This window comes from Bombina bombina, chromosome 7 (assembly GCF_027579735.1).
Source record: "Bombina bombina isolate aBomBom1 chromosome 7, aBomBom1.pri, whole genome shotgun sequence".
NCBI lineage: Eukaryota > Metazoa > Chordata > Amphibia > Anura > Bombinatoridae > Bombina > Bombina bombina.
In genome coordinates, this window is record NC_069505.1 from 253,105,049 (window position 1) to 253,129,312 (window position 24,264).

General features: G+C 36.6%; 1 protein-coding gene across 1 annotated transcript in view; it reads left to right on the forward strand.

Moving 5' to 3' along the window:
- PTPDC1 (protein tyrosine phosphatase domain containing 1) overlaps positions 1–24,264 on the forward strand; it is a 136,298-nt gene that overhangs the window by 81,678 nt on the left and 30,356 nt on the right. The window contains exons 3-7 of the mRNA XM_053720700.1: positions 1,680–1,851; positions 2,498–2,578; positions 6,439–6,557; positions 12,696–12,833; positions 14,579–15,837. Coding sequence (XP_053576675.1) covers positions 1,680–1,851; positions 2,498–2,578; positions 6,439–6,557; positions 12,696–12,833; positions 14,579–15,837 — 1,769 coding nt within the window. The remainder of the gene's footprint in view (positions 1–1,679; positions 1,852–2,497; positions 2,579–6,438; positions 6,558–12,695; positions 12,834–14,578; positions 15,838–24,264) is intronic.

A 24,264-nucleotide genomic window follows, 5' to 3' on the forward strand; every position in this document is an offset into this window, starting at 1 on the left:
TAAATCACTTTTACTTAGCATTTCCCATGACAAAATATTTTAACATAAAGGGAAAATTGTGAGTATCCATGTCCCTTTAAATAGTAGATTAAATATAAGAATCCAAAGAATTTGAGAAGTGGCCACATTGCATAAAGCAATTATTTATCAATCCATAAACAGGACAACTATCAGAATATGTGCCTTGCCTTTGTTTTTTATATATTAAGTGGAATACCTAGTAAATAAAGTTCAATATTATTTTTGAAGAATATATCTAGAATAATAATTTATTTTTGGTTTAAGCTGTGTACAGTATGTTGTTATATCATTGTATTAGACCAACATTCTATATAAAATTAAATACACCTTTTAATATTGTCTACCTCAGATTTCATGCTATATTATTAGTTACTATAAAAGGTATCATTACTATTATTTCAGATTCAAAATGACTAAACTAATAATATTAACCCTGTGGATATACAGAAAAGAAAAACTGTAACACATTGCTACTTTATTCCACTAACACTGTATCTGTGTATTATAAAATTACACAATAGGACACAACATTTTTATATAATTTATGCTATGTAAAGCACAATTAAATTCTCTTCTGGAAGCTAGTTGCTCCAAACTACAGACCAAACATATAGATAGATCGATAGATAGATCGATAGATAGATGATAGATAGATATACCTGTGATATATTTTTTATCTAATTTGGTCAGGTTACAAAAAGATGGTTGTTGACAAAGAGATAGCTGATTTGTTGTGTGAGGGAAGAAAGTGTGCTGTGATGTGCCAGGAATAAAAAATTAATGTCCTACATTATTCTAATATATTATTTATAAATATCAACCAGCATAAAACTCTGCAAAATGTTTCACTTCAATGCAAAATGTTGGACAACTCCACTCCTGAACACCAAAGTTTCTAAGCATCCAGTATTGTCCAAGAATTTCCTGTTTCGTGCCCTCTCTCTATCCTAATTATGTAATGGTGTCACAAAACCAGTGCCAGATTCGTTCATAGACACCATGACATTTACTCCCATAAATAAAAAATAAAAAAAACGTTTTTCAAAATTATGTTTCATTTTGTGTGATTAAGGATTTCAACAAATATTATTAAAGAATAAAAGATTATATTTTAAAATGAATAAAAGTAAAGTTTTATGTTTTCCTTTCTCAGAGCCTACTAAACGATGGCTTTTATGGATATTCCTGTTTGAGAACATTAATCTCAGCACATGAGTGCTCAAAGTGTAAAACCTTAACTGGCCATGGAAATTTATTTTATAAAATCTTTTATTTTTATGATAATCTGAAACCTGTACAATAACATTTCCTGTATGGTGAATGTATATACGAGGATTGTTTTACATGTTTTGTACGAAATTCCCAATATTTCTCTGCCAATGAAGACTCTGAGATTTGTATATATCAACTAATAATTGCAAAATTTAATTATTTTTGCTTTGATTATTTTTCTACACGTGAATTAATTACATAACCTTTTAGCAAGCAAAAATATTTTTACACAGTTCATTCCTGGGATTTTATAATGTGCTTTCTAAAAGCCCTTTAATGCTTTGGACTATCAGTCCAGTGGACTTTGATGAACTAAGGAGCGCTAACCTTCTGACTTTTCTAAATGAAGAAAATCTAAAGTTTGATATAATTGTATTTTTTTCCAGGGCACAGCAGACGTCCAACCTCCAAATACACAAAAGTGGGAGAGCGCTTACGCCATGTTATTCCCGGCCATATGCAATGCTCAATGACGTGCGGAGGTCGTGCTTGCAAATATGAAAACCCAACTCGCTGGAGCGATGAGGACCAAGCTATAAAGGGACTGTATTCTTCCTGGTACGTATATTTAAATAATCAATCCAAAAATATATAAGGGACCTATATTCTATAAAGGATAAACCAGAAAAAATAGTCCACTCACAGGTTGCTCACACTTTCACTATTTAAAAATTTTTTTTTTTTAGAAATCTATATTGTCAGAACAGCCTCTATATGTGACTTTGATTGATATTATCTGCCTATTTAGGTGTATTGAACTCTTTTCATATAATTGCTCGAGCAATTCTTGTACACGTAATTCTGTTAGAAAATGATAAACATGCTCATAAAAGGAAACATTACCGCATACTGTTTGTGCAAATGTATAACAGTTATAAAACTGCTGCCCTATATTCCTCCAGCCACATGCACGCTCCTACACCTTCCTACCTGCATGTCTCACGGCATGAGAACGAGGCTCTCATTGCAGCCTATGGAAGCGCACTCTCGTGAGCGCAAAGCACATGGCATCTAACTTGTAATACCACCGGACATTTGCATCAGCAATATTTTGCGCTGTACTCGTAATCTGGCCCCTAATAAGCAAATGGACAACAACTAAATATGTTGTGTGAACTTATGACTGTGTTTTTGAACAAATTACTGTAGAAGAGAGACTCAAAATCAATTGATGTGTAAATCCTATGCTAATATTTTGTTGTAGGATCACTGAGAATATCCTTGGGATGGCACGACCTTCCACTGAAATTATCGAGAAATACAATATCATAGAGCAGTTTAAGAGGTAATTTAACCACAGAATCACCTTGTGATGTTCAATATTATCTGAATCAATTGCTGTTTAACCCCTTTGCTGCCAGTAGGACAGTTGCAATTTCCTTTGCTGTAAAAGATTTATGTTTGACTTTGTGTATAAGTTTGTTTTTATAGTAAAGATCTGCATCTCAAGTCCTTGGGACCAAAATGACCCTGCAAAAATAAATTTTAACTGCCCCCTAATTCTTTTTTACTGCCCATTTACTGCAAGTGGCTCATTGGTTAATTTTAGTTCTGGGTTTATGAGTATATGTACTTTATGGTACTTTCATTGTTAAAGAAACTCTTAAAAGACCAAGAAACTCCTTGAGATTTTAATAAATAATGTTCAGTATAGTTATGTGTAGTTAAACAACTTTGCAATATACCATATTTATTTTGCCCCCTTTTTTGTAATTTAGTTACGTAAAATGTGGATTTTCTATTTCTCACAGCTGAAAATGCACCTGTTGACTTCTCAAGGCTAACCATGCTACATATATGTTCCTATTTGTTTTAAGCCACTAACAACTACAAAACAATGCACTTTATACTAACAAAATGACAGTGGCTAGCCTTGTTGTTTGCAGACTCAAGTCTGGATTGGCCCCTGGTGGGTAGAGCTTAACTATTGAAACAAAGCTGCAGTAAACAAGGTCTTCATTTGTTTACACTTGGCTGATATGTTATTCTATATCAATACAACAGATATGTCTTGTGCTTGTCCTCTGCTATCTGATTAAGATATTAGGTATTGGCCTAGGGAGGTCAAATGTCACTTTAATGTTCCTTTAAAGGGACAGTAAATACTGTTAGCTAGATTACGAGTTTTGCGTTATGAGTATAACACTGCTTTTTCCCTACCGCTGCTATTACGAGTCTTGCAGGTATAGCTGTACCACACACTTTTTTGGCCATCACGCAACATCAGTACCGCACTTTAAAAAAAGTCCTTTTTCAATGGGACTTCCATAGCACCGGTATTACAAGTTTTGCCTGGGAGGCCAAAAAGTGAGCGGTACACCCTATACCGTCAAGATTCGTATTGCCATCTAAAGTCAGTAGTTATGAGTTTTATGCTACAAAGCTGTCACAAAGTACACTAACACCCATAAACTACCTATTAACCCCTAAACCGAGGTTCTCCCGCATCGCAATAAAATTATTAACCCCGAAACTGCTGCCTTCCCAAATAAAAAACACTATTTAAATATAATCAACCCCTAATCTGCCGTCCGCCCACTCTGCCGCTATAATAAACCTATTAACCCCTAAACCTAACCCTAACACCCCCTAACTTAAATATAATTATAAAAAAAATCTAAATAAAACCTACTATTAATACCTAACTAATTCCTATTTAAAACTAAATACTTACCTATAAAATAAACCCTAAGCTAGCTACAATATAACTAATAGTTACATTGTAGCTATCTTAGGTTTTATTTTTATTTCACAGCTAAGTTTGTATTTATTTTAGCTAGGTAGACTAGTTAGTAAATAGTTATTAACAAAACTTAGCTTTGAAATAAAAAAAATTAATAGCTAGCTCAGGTTTTATTTCACAGGTAAGTATTTAGTTTTAAATAGGAATTATTTAGTTATTAATAGCAGGTTTTATTTAGATTTATTTTAATTATTTTAAAGTTAGGGGTATTAGGGTTAGACTTTAGGGTTAGGGGTTAATATATTTATTTAGTGTTAGTGATGTGGGAGGCCAGAGGTTTAGGGGTTAATAACTTTAGTATAGTGGCGGCGGCAGCAGATTAGGGGTTAATAAATTTATGTAGGTGGCGGCGACATTGGGGGCGGCAGATTAGGGGTTAATAAATATATGTAGGTGGACGCGACATTGGGGGTGGCAGATTAGTGGTTAATAAAAGTAATGTAGGTGTTGGCGATGTCGGGGGCGGCAGATTAGGGGTGTTTAGACTTGGGGTTTATGTTAGGGCTCTCCCCATTGATGTCTATGCGGAAATCGTGCACGAGCACGTCAAAGCAGCGCTGGTATTTGTGTGCGGTATGGAGCGCAACGCTGCCATATTGCCCACAAACGTCATTTTTTTTTCAAACCTGTAATAGCAGCGCTATTAAAGGTGAGCAGTGTAAATAACTACTCATAACGCAAAACTCGTAATCTGGCTGTGTGTAATTTCAGACATTTCTGTTGTGCTGCTATAGTATAAAATATCAGCCAAGTCTTAAAGGGACAGTAAACACTGTGTAATTACAGACATTCCTGTTGTGCTGCTATAGTATAAAATATCAGCCAAGTCTTAAAGGGACAGTAAACACTGTGTAATTACTGACATTTCTGTTGTGCTGCTATAGTATAAAATATCAGCCAAGTCTTAAAGGGACAGTAAACACTGTGTAATTACTGACATTTCTGTTGTGCTGCTATAGTATAAAATATCAGTCACGTCTTTAAGGGACAGTAAACATTGTGTAATTAGTCATTTCTGTTGTGCTGTTTAAAATATCTGCCAAGTCTTAATGTTTTTAAAACAAATTAAACATCCCTTTTACTGCAATTATTTATCAATAGCTAAACCCTACCCATCGTTTGCCTTATTTGGAGAAGCCAATCCCGGCTTTAGGCTGTTGACAACAAGGCTAATCCCAGCTATAATATTAATATAGAGTATTTTGTTTAGTATTTGTTATCGTATAAAGCAAATTAGGAACAGATATGTAGCAGGGTTAGTCTTGAGAAGTCAGCAGTGTGCAGTTTATGTTCAGGGAATAAATTGTTTAATTTTTAGAGTTAAATTACATGAAAGGAGGGGGGATAAATAATGAAAGTATATTGCAAACTGCCATCAACCTGAATATACTCATAAATAAAGATTTAAAGCTGTTTCACTTGATTGGAAAACAAGCATAACTTACATATTTGTGCCTAACTGTTTGTAAGTGGTAGACTACTCACTGGTTAATAAGGACAGCTGTCTACCAATAGAAATGTGAGCGTTCTTCTTGACACACAGTCTGTGCCTAAGAATGAGATGTGCACAAGCATGCATTTCCAGATAGTTTCAAGACTAATTTAAAGGGACAGTGAGGTTTTAATTAAATATCATTAAAAAAATCAGTTTACTTGCTATCAAATTTGCTTTGTTCTCTCTGTATCTTTTGTTAAAGAGTAATCATTGTCTGGCTCAGAGGACTGTTTGTAGCAGTTACTCTGTAGCTGCCAATAGAGTTCTTAAGACACTTCCACACTCCTTAGTTCCTCTGCACCCACCTATGTTTACTCTTCAACAAAAGATACCAACAAAGCAGATTTGATCATATAAGTAAATTGGAAAGTGGTAAAATAATTGCATGCTCAATCTGAATCGTGAAAGTTTAATTTTGTCTTTACTGTCAATTTAATCAGTTTTTTAAAACTTTTTTGAAACCAAACATTTTTCTTTCATAATTCAAAGTGGACAAAAAAAAAAATAATAATTCCAATTTCTATTATGAAATGTGCTTCTTTCTCTCACTATCCTTTGTTGCATTCTTGTTAAACTGCTGCCACATATTTCTCCAGACACGTGCACACTGCCTACCTAGGTATTCTCTTCAACAAAGAATAACATGAGAATTAAGTAAATGTCATAATATAAGCAAATTGGAAACTTATTTTTTTTATATTGTATGCCCTATTTGAATCATTAAAGAAAAAATGATAATGCGCCTTTAATAAGTATATAACTGCTCGCTACCAATACTTATATTATTTTTGTATTCATTACCAACAGTTAATAGTTTACCTAGAGATTTATTTAAGACAGAATTGTGCTGCCAGAGCAAAAACATGTTCAAATCTGAATTCAAATTTGTAAATTTCTTTTATGGAAGCTGCAACATAAAAACCGTAATTAACCTTCAGCGTCCTGGGGAGCATGCGAGCTGTGGGAGTCCTTTGGAACAAGACAGCGGATTCACCTATCTTCCTGAAGCTTTTATGGAAGCCGAAAGTAAGATTTTTTTTCATGCTGCTTTTCCTTATTAATTATGAAGCTCCATCAATTTGTGCTGCTGAGCGTGAAGATTTAGTTCAGTTGTGCAAGACCCAATGCCCGTCAGAAACTAGATCAGTTCTTGTGTAATATTGACACTCAATAGATCAGCAGATGTTTTTGTTGTAAATACAGTGTAGTTTCCATGCTGAGCTGCCCCAGTTGTTATATAAATTCTTGTTACTATAAATTAGGCTATTGGAACTCAACTAAAAATAATAAAACCCCATATGCTATTTACATATTTTGGGAAAGTTTTCTTTGTGAAGGCTGTTCCCAAATCATCATGGCTTCTTTGTCCCAATGTGGCAACAATAATATCACCAGTGCAAAATTATGACATTGCTGCAATGGATCCAAATGTCCATTAATCATCTGCCAAGGAACCAAACTCCTATTAATCATTTGCCTTGGAGCCAAACTTGCAATAATCATCTGCCCATAGGAAACTAAACTTCCATTAAAGGGGATATTAAAACCCCAATTTTTTAGATAGAGCATGCGATTTTAAGCAACTTTTAAATGTACTCCTGATTATCAAATTTTCTTCATTCTCTTGGTATCTTTATTTGAAAAGCAGGGGACTTTATGCTTAGGAGACGGCTTATTTTTAGTTTCAGCACCTGGGTAGTGCTTGCCGATTCGTGTAGCCAATGTAGCCACCAATCAGCAGGTGGCTACCCAAGGTGTGCTGAACCAAAATGGGCAGCTCGTAAGCTTACATTCAAATAAAGATACCAAGTACAACAAAGAAACATTGAGAGTAGGAGTAAATTAGAACGTTTGCCTAAAATTGCTCCTCTATCTGAATCATGAAAGAAAGAAATTGGGTTTACTATCCCTTTAATCATCTGCCATGGAACCAAACTTCCATGAATCATCTGGATGCCCTGGAGGTAAACCCAAGACATGTCCCTAACCCCAGTTCCCTAAGGATCTTGGCTGCAACATTTTCACATATGTATGTAATTGGCGAGAGAACTCAACATGCTGAAATTCACCTTGCAACACTCCAACCATGAAAGTGTGAGTGATGATCTCATAACCATGACATTTTGTCTAGTTGTCTTATGACAAGGTAATAAGAAGGCAAAGCTGAGATGCCAGGGTGTGTGTCTATAGAGGGCTGGGGTTTTCTTTTAAGGAAGAGTGAGGTTTTGCAAGGGTTTTAGAACAGAAAACCTATGCTGCCACAACCCCAGCCTGGTATGCCACAACCCCAGCCCTGTATGCCACAACCCCAGCCCTGTATGCCACAACCCCAGCCCTGTATGCCAATACCCCAGCCAGGTATGCCACAACCCCAGCCCAGTATGCCAATACCCCAGCCTGGTATGCCACAACCCCAGCCCGGTATGCCAATACCCCAGCCTGATATGCCACAACCCCAGCCCGATATGCCAATACCCCAGCCTGGTATGCCACAACCCCAGCCCAGTATGCCAATACCCCAACCCGGTACGCCACAACCCCAGCCCGGTATGCCAATACCCCAACCCGGTATGCCACAACCCCAGCCTGGTATGCCACAACCCCAGCCCGGTATGCCAATACCCCAGCCCGGTATGCCACAACCCCAGCCCGGTATGCCAATACCCCAGCCTGGTATGCCACAACCCCAGCCCGGTATGCCACAACCCCAGCCCGGTATGCCACAACCCCAGCCTGGTATGCCACAACCCCAGCCCGGTATGCCAATACCCCAGCCCGGTATGCCAATACCCCAGCCCGGTATGCCAATACCCCAGCCCGGTATGCCAATACCCCAGCCTGGTATGCCACAACCCCAGCCCGGTATGCCAATAGCCCAGCCCGGTATGCCAATAGCCCAGCCCGGTATGCCAATAGCCCAGCCCGGTATGCCAATAGCCCAGCCCGGTATGCCAATACCCCAGCCTGGTATGCCACAACCCCAGCCCGGTATGCCAATACCCCAACTCTGGAGCACAAAAACTCTGCCCTGGTCTATCTAGGCCCTGTCTACTTACAACCAATCTATGGATTTTTTGTTTGTATTTAATGCTGTGAGCTATTAAGTCGTAAAGGAAAAACAAAGCACTCAGGGTGGGTTTATTGTGTGAAGCTCCCTTCTGTTTCAGGCCCAACTTTTATAACTTTTTTTAACTCATATTTTATTCTAAATCATGGCTGTATATATAGTACTGTGCCTATATGAATAGACTGACTTATATATCTCCAGGGGCATTTAAGTCAAAATTAAACTTTCATGATTCAGGCAAAGCATTTTACTTTCGGTCTATTATCTAATTTGCTAAATTCTCTTGGTATCCTTTTTTTTAAAAACATACCTAGGTAGGCTTAGTAGTAGCAATGCTCTACTGGGAGCTAGCTGCTAATATATGCCTCTTGTCATTAGCTAACCTGATGTTTTCAGCTAGCTCCCAGTAGGACATTGCTGTTTCTTTAACATAGAGAACAATGAAATGAAGCAAATTCAATAATATAAGTAATTTGGAAATAAGTAGGGGTTCGTGTCCCTTTAAAGGGATAGGAAACCCCAAAATTTTCTTTCATGATTTGCATAAAATATTCAGTTTGAAACAACTTTCCAATTTAGTTCCATTATCAAATGTGCTTTGTTTTCTTGTTATCCTTTGCTGAAGGAACAGCATTGCACTACTGGCAACAAGATGAACAGATCTAGTCAGCCAATCACATGAGACAAATGTGTGCAGGCAGCAATTAGCAGCAGCTCCCACTAGTGTAGGATATGTGCATATTCTTTTTCAACAAAGGATACCAAGCGAACAAAGCACTTTGGAAAATAGAAGCAAATTTAAGTGTCTTAAAATGACATGCTCTATCGCAGGGGTGCACACACTTTTTTTGTGTTGGGATCTACTTTCAAATGACCAGCTCAACGAGATCTACCCACTAAAAATGGGCCGGCTCCTAAGCTTACATTCCTGCTTTTTTAAATAACGATACCAAAAGAATGAAGAAAAATTGATAATAGGAGTAACTTAGAAAGTTGTTTAAAATTGCATGTTCTATAACTGAATCATGAACAAAAATAAAATGTGTTTCATATCCCTTTAAGGTTGCATGATTTAGCAGCACGTGGATTCGGGTTTAAGAGGAGAAACCCCTTGTGCCATGTTACAAAACACTGCATTCAAATTACTGCCACTGACCCCCTTTACTTTGCGCCACGGGCTTGGCCTGATACGTCCCCATTATATGTAATCACACAGGGTCATCTGTGACATATTAATGGGGCTCAAAATCAAAGCAGGATGCATAAGTCACAGATGTCCCTGTGTGACTATACACAATTTTTTACATCGGAGGCACTTTTCTGTTGCTCTCAATGCATGGGTTCAGACTATTGAAGCCCCACAACATTTTTAGAGGGCCTCAAAAATGGTTTGAGGTTTCTATAGTCTGAACCCATGCAATTCAATTCAGAGCAACAGAAAAGTGCTTCAGATAGTAAAAAATGGTGTATAATCACACAGGGTCATCTGTGACTTATGCATCCTGCTTTGATTTTGAGCCACATACAGGGTTTGGCAGAGGGGTGGTGGGGGCAGGCTGGCGGGCAATCGGTGGCCCCAGAGTGTGTGCGCACTTTAATCCAGAGTGTCACTCAGTTAACTATGGCAATATGGCATGATTTATTGTAAACTAGTACCTACCTACCTACTGTACTTGGGACTCAATGCTGCAGAGTAGTGCCTTGCCTAGCCTGAGTAGCCTACACACTTTACAAGAAAATGGAGCAAAATAAATAGTATATTGCATAGTTGTTTAAATAAGCATAACTAAATATGTTATTTTATGTTCCCATTGGTTTCTTACATTATATTTCCTTCTATTGAATGCAGAAGCACACACTAAAAGCCTATTTAAAAAATAAAAATAATAAATATATTTCTATTATAAAAATGTATTTTATTCTCTTTGTATCATTTGTTGAAAAGGATACCTAGGTAGGCTCAGCAACTTTTGATTGGTGGATTGCTGCTCCTTCAACAAAGGATACCAAGAGAATGAGACAAATTATATAACTTCACCCCTTCTGGCAGATAGGTAATAGAAACCATTCATTACAAAACTACAGTATTATTGAGAGAACTCATGAACTTAAAGGGACATGCCACCCACATTTTTTCTTTTATGATTTAGAAAGAGAATGCAATTTTAAACATCTTTGTAATTTACTTATATTATCTAATTTGTTTTATTCTCTTGATATTCTTTGAGGAAAAGCATATCTAGATATGCTCACTAGCTGCTGATTGGTTGCTGCACATAGAAGCCTCGTGTGATTGGCTGACCATGTGCATTGCTTTTTCTTCAACTAAGGATACTTAAAAAATGAAGCAAAATAAATAATGGAAGTAAATTGTAATGTTGTTTAATTTTCTATTCTCTATCTGAATCATGAAAGAAAGATTTTGGGTTTAGTGGCCTTTTAATCAGAGGGCTAAAACTATACTTTAAGCACTTTTGTGCCACAATTACTAAATATATTTTAGAGTTTCATTAATCTTTATACATAAAAAAAAACACAAAGATTCCAAAATTTCCGAAATTTCATAATATATATTTTAACAAAAACAATAACATAGGCTCCGATAGGCAAATGTCTGATGTGTGTTTTGCGAATGGCTTTGTCCAAAGCTGGAGTACCCCCTCCAAGACAGATCCTAACACTCTTATTCAACCAATCACCAAAATGATACTGACATTTTCTTATACTTATATTTACTATTGTTCAAAAATGAATTCCTTAATCTCAATGTAGATATGAAATGTCCATTCAATACCACATACTAGTATCCAATATCAGCAACAATACTGATTTATATGTCATAGTCTCACCTTTTCGATATGTGACCCAAAATTCTCCAATCAGATATGCTGTTTTTATTTGTTTTGTATTTTATACAGCCCTATGGATTCCCCACACTGTGCTGCACGTGACACCACACCACCATGCTGCTAGATGCCGCATCTGATTATGGCTGCGTGGGTGGGTGGAACTGGAGGTGGTGAATATGCGGACTGGAGTCATCCACAACCGGTCCACAGGGGCTAAGTCTGGGCTTTATTAAATACATATTGCCAATGGCAGCCAGCCCAGGACTTACACTTCACACCCCAGCCCTCCATCGCACACTTGAGCGCATACATTTTTGAGTACTCACACCCCAGCCATCCACCGCGGCAAAAAAAAAATAGATTTTTTTTTTAATTACTACAGATTCGGCCGCGATCTACCAGCGGAACCTTTGTGATCAACTGGTAGATCGCGATCGACCTATTGGGCACCCCTGCTCTATCGGAATCATGCAAGTTGTTGACTTTCCTATCCCTATAAGGAGGAATATTGTGCGTTTAAACACATTACAGAATTTGTTCTGGAGAATTTTTTAACATATGAAACTCAAACATTTTCTTTTGTGGTTCAGAGAGACCATTTGCTGTTGAAGAGATACCTAGGGAGGTGTCTGGAGCCCTATATGGCAGGAAACAGTCAAGTTTTTTTCCACTTCCTACTACCCTATAAAATATAAGTGCACCTGCCATACTATGATCACTAGAAAATCAAATAGAACTGGAAATTCTTAAAACACAGTAGAAACAATTGTCTTAATGATATCCTGGGAAGCTCTGTACTTTTAAGGTCCCCCCTGACATTGTGCTAGGAAAGAAAAGACTCTTTTATTAGATGCTAACATTTCTATTATCTGAGCTTAAATGTCATACATAACCAGTAACATACATAACCAGTAACATGACATCATCTAAGAAAGATTTATCTAAGCAGGAGACTTTTTTTGTTGCTAACTGTACAATTGTTTTGCTTAATATTTTTGTATGAATCATTGTGAAGTTAAGATGCTGGATGACGATATGTTGTCATTTTATTCCGCTGAGTTTCACCGTGATGTATTGCGCAGAAAACAACAATGAGCAAATAAACATTATCACAGCAGGCTGGCTGTTAGAAAAGAAAATCTATTTTCTGCTGTTAATATTACACTCTGCAACATTTGAACAAATAATTTGTCTCCTTGGTTAAATGATCACGTCTCCAATTTAACAATGTATTTTTTTCTTATCCAGTTTATTTCTATAATTTTGGATGGAAAGATTATGGTGTTGCCTCTCTGACGACTATATTAGACATGGTGAAAGTAATGGCGTTTGCATTACAAGAAGGCAAAGTCGCTATTCACTGCCATGCTGGACTTGGCAGGACAGGTAAATGCTAAAGCAGACATAAGCCTAGAACCCAGTTTTTTATTATTATTATTTTATTTTTTGCTTTGTTTTCTAAGCCATTACAATCTATTAAAAGAGGCACCATTTGAATTAGAAAAAAACAAAAACATTTGAATTAGTAAATAACTGGAAAATTTAGTTAAGCACAAACAAATAAATGAGGTTATAGGAAATATTTGCTTAGAAGGATTTTCCATGGTGGGGGATCCAAAGAATATTTATAAACCTTAATGCAATACAAAGATATGTGATCAAAAAGAAACTAATACAGGGCAGATAACTTATTCCATATTTACAGTAACAGCTTAACATGTTTGAATGCAGATTTTTTTTTTAAATTAACAATTGATATCAATTTATGAAAAAAGAGTTAATAGAGATATTCCAAACCCTATTTGTCAATGGATGTGACAATATAATGTTTGCAACTTTGTGATAGGGAGACTGAATGTTCTTTACTGGCGAATAGAGAAATAATGAATTTAGGTCTAGGACAAGTTTACCTGGGATCTTCAGCTACTGATAGTGTCATCTGTAAGTCCAAAGTTATATTGTAATAATTTCATGTTTTAATGCATCTAGTCCACCAGGACACTGACAAAATATGGCAGCTGCATAAAAAAATGTTGGATAGCATTTATTTGGCCATTTTTTCATCCATCGATCTACGAACCCATCCATCCATTCGTATACCAACCCACCCATTCATATACCACCCCACCCATTCATCATCCACAAACCCATTCATCCATTTATATACCAACCCACCCATCCATGATCCCCTAACCCACCCATCCATCTAATAATATACCAACCCACCCATACATCATCCCCTAACCCACCCATCGATCTATTCATATACCAACCCACTGATCCATCCAGCATCCACAAGCCCATCCATTTATCCCTTTATTCATATACCACCCCACCCATGCATATACCAATCAACCCATCCATCCATATACAACCTTTTCCATCCATATATCAACCTATTTATTCAAATAACCTATCCAGCCATATATATACCCATCTATTTACTCATACATCAACTTACTAATCCTTCCATTTACCCTTCCATTCATTCATACTCCTCTAACCTACTCATCCTAAATCTCTTCATCCGCCCATTGTATCATCTATGCATCCATAAATCCATCCTTTCAACCATTTACAACCCATTTATCCACTTATCTGTCCACCTACCTACCTTTCCACTAACCCATCAGTCAATCAATTCACTAAACTTCCCAGCCAACTGCTCACCCATCCATCTACATATCCATAACAATTATTAGTTTCACAATAAAAATAAACAACTTCAATGGTCAAACATTTTTTCATGCCAAATAAATAAAAGAAATCATAAATTAAGGCAATGTTTAACTAGTCATTCATGATACAAGTTGTGATTTTTGTATAATTTTAAACCTTTTACTGTTGCCCTCATTTTTTATACAATCCCTTTTTATTGTAAAGTCTCCAATGTATTCAAATTACCCTGAGTTTAAATGTTCACATTTTATTACTTTATTTTTCTTACTGATAGGATTATATTTTATAAAGGTCATTAATAAATAACTTGATAAGCTTGGAAACCATGGAAACTAATTAGCTGAATATTATATCTGGTTTATTTTTTCTATTCATACAATTTTTTCAAGATAACTGACAAAAATATGTACAAGATTTATCAACAAGTTTTTTTTTTTTTTTTTATATTTTAGGTGTTTTAATTGCATGTTACTTAATATTTGCAACGAGAATGACTGCAGACCAAGCAATCCTTTTTGTACGGGCAAAGCGACACAATGCTATTCAGACTCGAGTACAACTGCTTTGTGTCAGGGAGTTCACTCAGTTTTTAATACCTCTTCATAATGTATTTGCTTGTTGTGAGCCAAAAGCTCACGCAGTGACTTTGCCTCAGTACTTGATAAGACAACAGCATTTGCTTCACGGTTATGAAGCTCGCTATCTCAAATATGTGCCAAAAATTGTTCATTTAGTTTGTAGGTTACTTTTGGACTTGGTTGAAAATAGACAAGTTGTGGAAGAGAAAACGTTGGACGTGCCTGATCTTACTGCTGAGATAGAGAAAACCGTTTCTCTGTTACCCACTGTGCAGCTCGATAAAGTGTTAGAGAACAATATTACAGAAGCTGATCCATTATCCCATTCAGCAACCACGGCAGAGTGCTTTATCCATCATGATTCAGTGTTATCAAGTGAGCAGGAATTTGATCCTTTGTGGAAGAGAAGAAATGTTGAATGTCTACAACCTTTGTCCCATTTAAAAAAACGTTTAAGCTATAGTGACTCAGATTTAAAGAAAGCTGAATTATTGCTGGAGCAAGGTGGGACACCATGGACTGAGCCAGCAGAAATGTCTTTTTTAAATAAACTTAATAATCACACAAGAATAAAACTTTGCTTTCTCCTAGGAAATAATGAGATAAGTCAACCATCTATTACTCAGCCAAATTTAAAAACCGAGCCTTCAATACAAAATGCATTTTCTTTTTGGACTCAAACAAAACTTAATAGCATTGAAGGGCGAGATGGATCTCCACTCTTCCATAGAAGAAAAGTACCTAGGGAGATACAACGAAGTCGAACGTTTTCTTTAGGATATTCATCAACTTCAAACAGCCAAAAGCAGTTGTCAGACTTTGAGTTAAAAGGTGTAAAGTCACATCCTGCTACACCAATTGTTGAAGACTCTATGGATTCCACTGAGGACACTAAAGACCAGCCATTTATCGTTCATGAGGATTTTCAAGATTTTAGCAGTACTTCAGCAAAAGTAAAATTTTACCTTGCTAATGAAAGTGAGGTTACAAATGGCAGCCCAGAACCCATCCCACATATTGTCTTACAATCTGAATTAAGCATTGAAGGAAGAAGACTCTTAGCCGCCAAAGCACTTGCAGATATGAATTGTAGTGGAACGGAAGAAATAACTGAAAAAGTAAACACATGGCAGGTACACATGATTGCTTTGCTATTACTCTTTATAGAATAGGGATTGTATAATGTTGTACTTGTGCCATTTAATCAAATAAGAAAGTGAGATGGTTCTTGGTACCTGGTCAAACCTTGGGGTCATGGGTCCACATCACTTCATAATGAGCTCATAATTTCATCCCTCAAAGGTTATTTATTTTTGATAATTACAGGTATTATTTCTTGGCTGCTAATTATCACATACAACCTGCAAATTTTTAGTCTCACTATTTAAATATTCATTATTATTTGTATTATTGTGTGTGTGCTTCAAATGTAAGTATTTTGTCTAAACAGACTGTAGACTTAGAGGACTCCAAGCTTGCTGATCTAAAGTTCTCATCTCAGAAAAGATTCTAACAAGTCAAGGGGTCACTCAAAGAATTTTAGAAGGCAAATTGGAGCTTAAAGGACCACTCGATACAGTAAAATTGCATAATCAATAAGTACATAATATAAAGACAATGCTTTAACACCTACTCGGAATTTTAAATAAACAGTAGATTTTTTTTTCTGACAAATTTATTTTTTCTCCTATTTTCGGGCCTCCTGTATCTTGTGACATACATCAGCCAATCACAGACTAATTTACGTATATCCTGTTAGCTTGTGCACATGCTCAGTAGGATCTTTTTCCCCAGAAAGTATGTCTATAACAAGATTGGGCAAAATTTGATAATGGGAGTAAATTGGAAAGGGTCATAAAACTGCTGCTCTTTCTAAATCATAAACGTTTATTTTGACTTGAGTGTCCCTTTAAGAACTGGTTATTTAGCTATGCAGAGTTTTGGATATGAAGGAGAGACGCATGTTTTGCAATATAAGCTCTCAAGTTACAGTGTTCTTGAGAGTGGTATGCTATGCTGTGGGATATGTATTAAAATTAAAATAAAATGAAAGTTGAGAACAAATGTACACACATGGGCACATATTAAAAGAAATGCCAGAAGAACTGAAGGCATCACAAAACAAACAAACTAACGGATAGATTACGGGTTTTGCGGTATGAGTGAAAAAGCAGCGTTATGGCTCTTTTTCACTACCGCTGGTATTACGAGTCTTGCAGGTTTAGCTGCACCGCACACTTTTTTGGCTGTAACGCAACGTAACTACCGCAGCTTTCCAAAAGTCCTTTTTCAATGGGACTTCCTTTGCGCCGGTATTACGAGTTTGCCTTGGAGGTCAAAAAGTGAGCGGTACAGCCAATACCGTCAAGATCCATACCGTAAACTGAAATTCAGTAGTTATGGGTTTTATGCTACAACGCCGTAACATAAAACTCATAACTAAAGTGCTAAAAAGTACACTAACACCTATAAACTACCTATTAACCCCTAAACCAAGGGCCTCCCGCATCGCAAACACTATAATAAAATTATTACCCCTAATCTGGCCTTCCGGACATCGCCGCCACTATAATAAACATATTAACCCCTAAACCGCCGCACTCCCGCATCGTAAAAACACTAGTTAAATATTATTAACCCCTAATCTGCTGTCCCTAACTTCGCCGCAACCTACATTACTGTTATTAACCCCTAATCTGCTGTCCCTAACATCGCCGCCACTATACTAAAGTTATTAACCCCTAAACCTAACCCTAAGTCTAACCCTAACACCCCTAACTTTAATATAATTAAAATAAATCTAAATAAAAATTATAAAATAAACCCTAAGCTAGCTACAATGTAACTAATAGTTACATTGTATCTATCTTAGGTTTTATTTTTATTTTAGAGCTAAGTTTGTATTTATTTTAACTAGGTAGACTAGTTAGTAAATAGTTATTAACTATTTACTAGCTACCTAGTTAAAATAAATACAGTTACCTGTAAAATAAAACCTACCCTGAGTTACACTAACACCTAACCTTACACTACAATTAAATAAATTACATTAATTAAATACAATTAACTAAATTACAAAACAAAAAACACTAAACTAATTACACCTAATCTAATAGCCCTATCAAAATAAAAAAGCCCCTCCAAAATAAAAAAAAACCTAGGCTACAATAAACTACCAATGGCCCTTAAAAGGGCCTTTTGCTGGGCATTGCCCCAAAGAAATCAGCTCTTTTACCTGTAAAAAAAAAATACAAACAACCCCCCAACAGTAAAACACACCACCCACACATCAAACCCCCAAATAAAATCCTATCTAAAAAAACCTAAGCTCCCCAAGTCCTCATCAAAGCCAACAGAAGTCTTCATCCAGACGGCATCTTCTATCTTCATACATCTGGCGCGGAGCGGCTCCATCTTCAAAATATCCAGCGCGGAGCATCCTCCTCAATCGACAGCTCTTCCAGAATGATGGTCCCTTTAAGGGACGTCATCCAAGATGGCGTCCCTTGAATTCCGATTGGCTGATAGAATTCTATCAGCCAATCGGAATTAAAGGGTAAAAAATCCTATTGGCTGATGCAATCAGCCAATAGGATTGAGCTCACATTCTATTGGCTGTTCTAATCAGCCAATAGAATGCGAGCTCAATTCTATCAGCCAATCGGAATTCAAGGGACGCCATCTTGGATGACGTCCCTTAAAGGAACCTTCATTCTGGAAGAGCAGTCAATTGAAGAGGATGCTCCGCGCCGGATGTCTTGAAGATGGAACTGCTCCGCGCCTGATGGATGAAGATAGAAGATGCCATCTGGATGAAGACTTCTGCTGGCTTGGATGAGGACTTCTGCCGCTTCGTTGAGGATGGATGTAGGGTCTTCAAAAACTGTAAGTGGATCTTCGGGTTTTTCTAAGGGTTTATTGGGTGGGTTTTATTTTTAGCTTAGGGTTTGGGTGGAAAAAGAGCTAAATGCCCTTCTAAGGGCAATGCCCATCCAAATGCCCTTTTCAGGGCAATGGGGAGCTTAGTTTTTTTTAGATAGGATTATATTTGGGGGGTTGGTTGTGTGGGTGGTAGGTTTTACTGTTGGGGGGTTATTTGTATTTTTTTTTTTACAGGTAAAAGAGCTGATTTCTTTGGGGCAATGCCCGCAAAAGGCCCTTTTAAGGGCCATTGGTAGTTTATTGTAGGCTAGATTTTTTTTATTTTTGGGGGGCTTTTTTATTTTGAAAGGGCTATTAGATTAGGTGTAATTAGTTTAAATATTTGATCATTTAATTTTTAATTTGTGAAATTTAGTGTTTGTTTTTGTAATTTAGTTAAAGGGACAGTCTACCATAGAATTGTTATTGTTTTAAAAGATAGATAATCCCTTTATTACCCATTCCCCAGTTTTGCATAACCAACACAGTTATATTAATATACTTTTTACCTCTGTGATTACCTTGTATCTAGGAACCTTCTCCCAGCCCCCTGATCACATGACTGTGACTGTTTATTATCTATTGTCTTAAATTTAGCATTGTTTTGTGCTAAATCTTAAATAACCCCCTGTGCCTGAACACAGTGTTATCTATATGGCCCACGTGTACTTTCTGTCTCTTTGTGTTGAAAAGAGATTTAAAAAGCATGTGATAAGAGGCAGCCCTCAAAGGCTTAGAAATTAGCATATGAGGCTACCTATGTTTAGTTTAAACTAAGAATACCAAAAGAAAAAAGCAAATTTGATGATAAAAGTAAATTGGAAAGTTGATTAAAATTTAAATTCCTATCTGAATAATGAAAGTTTAATTTATACTAGACTGTCCCTTTAATTGTATTTAATTAATGTAATTTATTTAACTGTAGTGTAGTGTTAGGTGTTAGTGTAAATTAGATTAGGTTTTATTTTACAGATACATTTGTATTTATTTTAACTAGGTAGTTAGTAAATAGTTAATAACTATTTAGTAACTATTCTACCCAGTTAAAATAAATACAAACTTGCCTGTGAAATAAAAATAAAACCTAAGCTAGCTACAATGTAACTATTAGTTATATTTTACAGGTAAGTATTTAGTTTTAAATAGGAATTATTTAGTTAATGATAGTAATATTTATTTAGATTTATTTTAATTATATTAAAGTTAGGGGTGTTAGGGTTAGACTTAGGGTTAGGTTTAGGGGTTTATAACTTTAGTATAGTGGCGGTGACGTTGGGGCGGCAGATTAGGGGTTAATAAGTGTAGGTAGGTGACGGTGATATTGGGGGCAGCAGATTAGGGGTTAATAAGTGTAAATGTAGGTGTCGGCAGTGTTGGGGGCGGCAGATTAGGGGTTAATAAGTATAATGTAGGTGTCGGCGATGTCGAGGGCGGCAGATTAGGGGTGTTTAGACTCGGGGTTTATGTTAGGGTGTTAGGTGTAAACATAACTATTGTTTCCTCATAGGAATCAATGGGGCTGCGTTACGGAGCTTTACGCTCTTTTATTGCAGGTGTTAGGCTTTTTTTTAGCAGGCTCTCCCCATTGATGCCTATGGGGAAATCGTGCACACCACGTAAAACCAGCTCAAAGCAGCGCTGGTATTGGAGTGCGGTATGGAGCTTAATTTAGCTCTATGCTCACATATTGCCTGCTAACACCGGGTTTATGAAAACCTGTAATAGCAGCGCTATAGGGAGGTGCAAGTTAGTACCGAGCCGCTCTTACCGCAAAACTCGTAATCTAGCCGTAATTATTCAAAGTAGTTAAAGATAAATGAAAAGCAAGTTTAATAATTCAGACAGAGCATAACATTAATTTAAGGTACACTAGACACAAATTGTAAACTATATGATTTAATTCTGCTACTTTTAAATGATTATGTGCGTAGGGCTTATTCAAAATAAAAGTAAATAAGTAAGATAATAGTCATCCAAGGGTTCTAAGAGAATTTTGATCTGTGAAAGCTACTTCATTAGCTGAATTATTTATTCAGTCACTGTTAACAGGAGTTGTTTCGAAAGAGTGTAAAATTGCTAATCTAGTCCCTCTTCATAAAAAGGGTAGTAGGGAAGATTCTGCTAACTATAGACTAGTCAGTTTGACCTAATTGCAGGGAAATTAATAGAAACTCTTTTAAAGGAAAAACTTGTATCTTACTTTTCGTCAAACAAAAAGATCATGTCAGACTAATCTAATCTGATTCAAAGATGTGTAACAGAGCTGATGTTCCAGGAGGGGTGGATAAAATGAACAGTGATATTAAAAAAACTGAAGGACTGGGCAAATAAATGGGAATGTAATATTACCAAGATCAGAAGTATGAATTTAGGATTCAAAAACCCAAAGGCCAGATATAGGGCTGGATTTAACTGCCGGATTTAACGGTGAATGCTGCTGAATTTGTTTGAAATTTCCGGCTTGCGGAAGCTGAAGTAAAGAAGCAGCGTTCGTAGGTGGCAGGCTGCAATCACTCCCTGATCTGATCAGGATGATTGACACCCCCTGCTGGCTGCTGATTTGCCGCTAATGTGCAGGGGCAGTATTGTGCAATGTTAAATGCCGACAGCTTATGCTGTCGGCATTTAGCGATGCTGGGCGGACATGATTCACCACAGTGAATCATGCCCGCTTGGCACTTGATAAATTGGCCCCAAAGTCGCAGTTGTACATTACTGACTGTAATTAAAAAGGAATGGTACTTGGGAATTATTATTTCAGATGATTTATAATTTGGTAGACAATGCAGCAGTGTAGCCAGTAGAATATTTGGTTGCATTGGGAGAGGTATTAGTAGCAGAAATAGCAAGGTTTTTATGCCCCTTTACAGATCATTAGTTAGGCCTCATATGGACTATTGTCTACAGTTCTGAAAACCATATATCCAGAATGCTATAAATAAACTAGAAACTGTCCAAAGGAGGCTACTAAATGTTACATGGTCTAAAATATACAAAGAAAGACTTTTTGATCTAAATATGTATAGTTTAGAGGAGAAAAGGGAAAGATATATGAAGAGACTTAATAAAGTGAAAACTAAAAGCATTTTCCACAAAAAAAAAAAAAGAAAAACCAAAACAAGGGATCACAATCTTAAAGTGAATGTAAATTTTGATGATAAAGTGCACAGTTTTTAAAAATTTGATTAAAAACAGGGGCACTTTATTTCATCAAAATTTACATTTCACTCGTGTTGTGAAAATACCTTTTAATCTTCACAGCCACTGCATCGCTTCCTCCGCCCGTCGCAAAGCCTCTTCCTGGGTCTAAAATGAGGAATCCGGCTTCCTCCAATTACGGCGTTGAATCAGACACTGATTCCCCTGGGGGGGAAGCCGTGATTGGAGGATGACCGATCCGTCATTTCTGATGTAGGAAAAGGCTTGCGAAGACCAGGGGAAGCTGGAGCGGCTGTCAAGATTAAAAGGTAAGTATTTTCACAACACGAGTGAAATGTAAATTTTGATGAATTAAGGTGCCCCTGTTTTTAATCGAATTTTTGAAAACCGGGCACTTTATCATCAAAATTTACATTCACTTTAAGTTAGAGGGTAGCAGATTCAGGAAAAATGTGAGGAAACATTTTTTTACAGAAAGGGTAGTGGATTCATTGAATGAACTTCTAATAGAGGTGGTAAACCCAAAGACTGTAAAAGAATGCAAGAATGTCTTGACATGCATAAGGCTATCTTAAGCAAACAGAAGCATGTAATATGTGTAGACTTGATGGGGCATACATAAGGCTATCCTAAGCAAACAATCCTAAGCAAACAGTAACATGTAATATGTGTAGGCTTGATGGGACATGCATAAGGCTATCCTAAGTAATAAGTAACATGTAATATGTGTAGACTTGATGGGACATACATAAGGCTATCCTAAGTAATAAGTAACATGTAATGTGTGTAGACTTGATGGGACATGCATAAGGCTATCCTAAGTTATAAGTAACATGTAATATGTGTAGAGTTGATGGGACATACATAAGGCTATCCTAAAAAAACAGTAACATGTAATATGTGTAGACTTGATGGGACATGCATAAGGCTATCCTAAGTAATAAGTAACATGTAATATGTGTAGACTTGATGGGACATGCATAAGGCTATCCTAAGTAATAAGTAACATGCAATATGTGTAGACTTGATGGGACATTCATAAAACTATACTAAGATAACAGTAACATGTAATATGTGTAGACTTGATGGGACATGCATAAGGCTATCCTAACTAATAAGTAACATGTAATATGTGTAGACTTGATGGGACATGCATAAGGCTATCCTAAGTAATAAGTAATATGTAATATGAATAGACTTGATGGGACATACATTAGGCTATCCTAAGTAATAAGTAACATGTAATATGTGTAGACTTGATGGGACATGCATAAGGCTATCCTGAGAAAATGGTAACATGTAATATGTATAGATCTGATGGGACATACATAAGGCTATCCTAAGTAATAAGTAACATGTAATATGTGTAGACTTGATGGGACATGCATAAGGCTATCCTAATAATAAGTAACATGTAATATGTGTAGACTTGATGGGACATACATAAGGCTACCCTAAGTAATAAGTAACATGTAATATGTGTAGAATTGATGGGACATACATTAGGCTATCCTAAGCAAACAGTAACATGTAATATGTGTAGACTTGATGGGACATGCATAAGGCTATCCTACGTAACATGTAATATGTAAGATAAGAAGAGACAAGTGGGGCGCCTCCTGTGTATATCAATATGTCACACAATCAGAACAAATAAGAAGCCAAATGGGTACTAACATTAGGCCGTAGTACACATATGTACTAATTGATACAGGCTGGTAACTCTTTTACCGGCTAACCTTTGAAAACCAAAACGCACGGCTGCTCTCCTCTTTACAGATATATCCAGAGCTGAATAAAGAAATGAAGACCAGAGGGGCGCCTCATGTGTGTATCAATATGTTAAACAGAATTATAACAAGAAAAAAGTTAAATGGGTACTCACATTAGGCCTTAGTACACTTATGTACAAGTAGGTGTAGGCTAGTAACTTAGGGTGTACCAGCTAAGCCTCTCCAGAAGTAGAAAGGCCAAAGCAGGATGCACCTGCTTTTCCGATAGGTGTTGTGGGAAGTCAGTTGCAGCAGATAAACTGCTATGAATGAAGGTGAACCAGTGCTTGTATTGTAAAAATTAATTTATTAAAAACAAATATTAAAACAGATGTAAAAACAAAAACAAGCAAAGGTTTAGGAGGCAACGCATTTCTCAGCATTTCTGACACACCCATAAAGGGCGTGTCCCTGTTTACCATTGGTTAAATCTCAGTCTTAACTGTGTGAATATGGTGTCATTAGAAATCAATTAACTAATACTGTGTTTTTTAACCACACCCACAAGGGGCGTGTTCTTACCATTGGTCTAATTTCAGTTTAAAAGGCTAGTCAGTTGGAAGGTTCACTATGCCTGATGAAACAGCCCATGTTGGGGCTGAGAAACGCGTTGCATCCTAAACCTTTGCTTGTTTTTGTTTTTACATTTGTTTTAATATTTGTTTTTAATAAATTATTTTTTACAATACAAGCACTGGTTCACCTTCA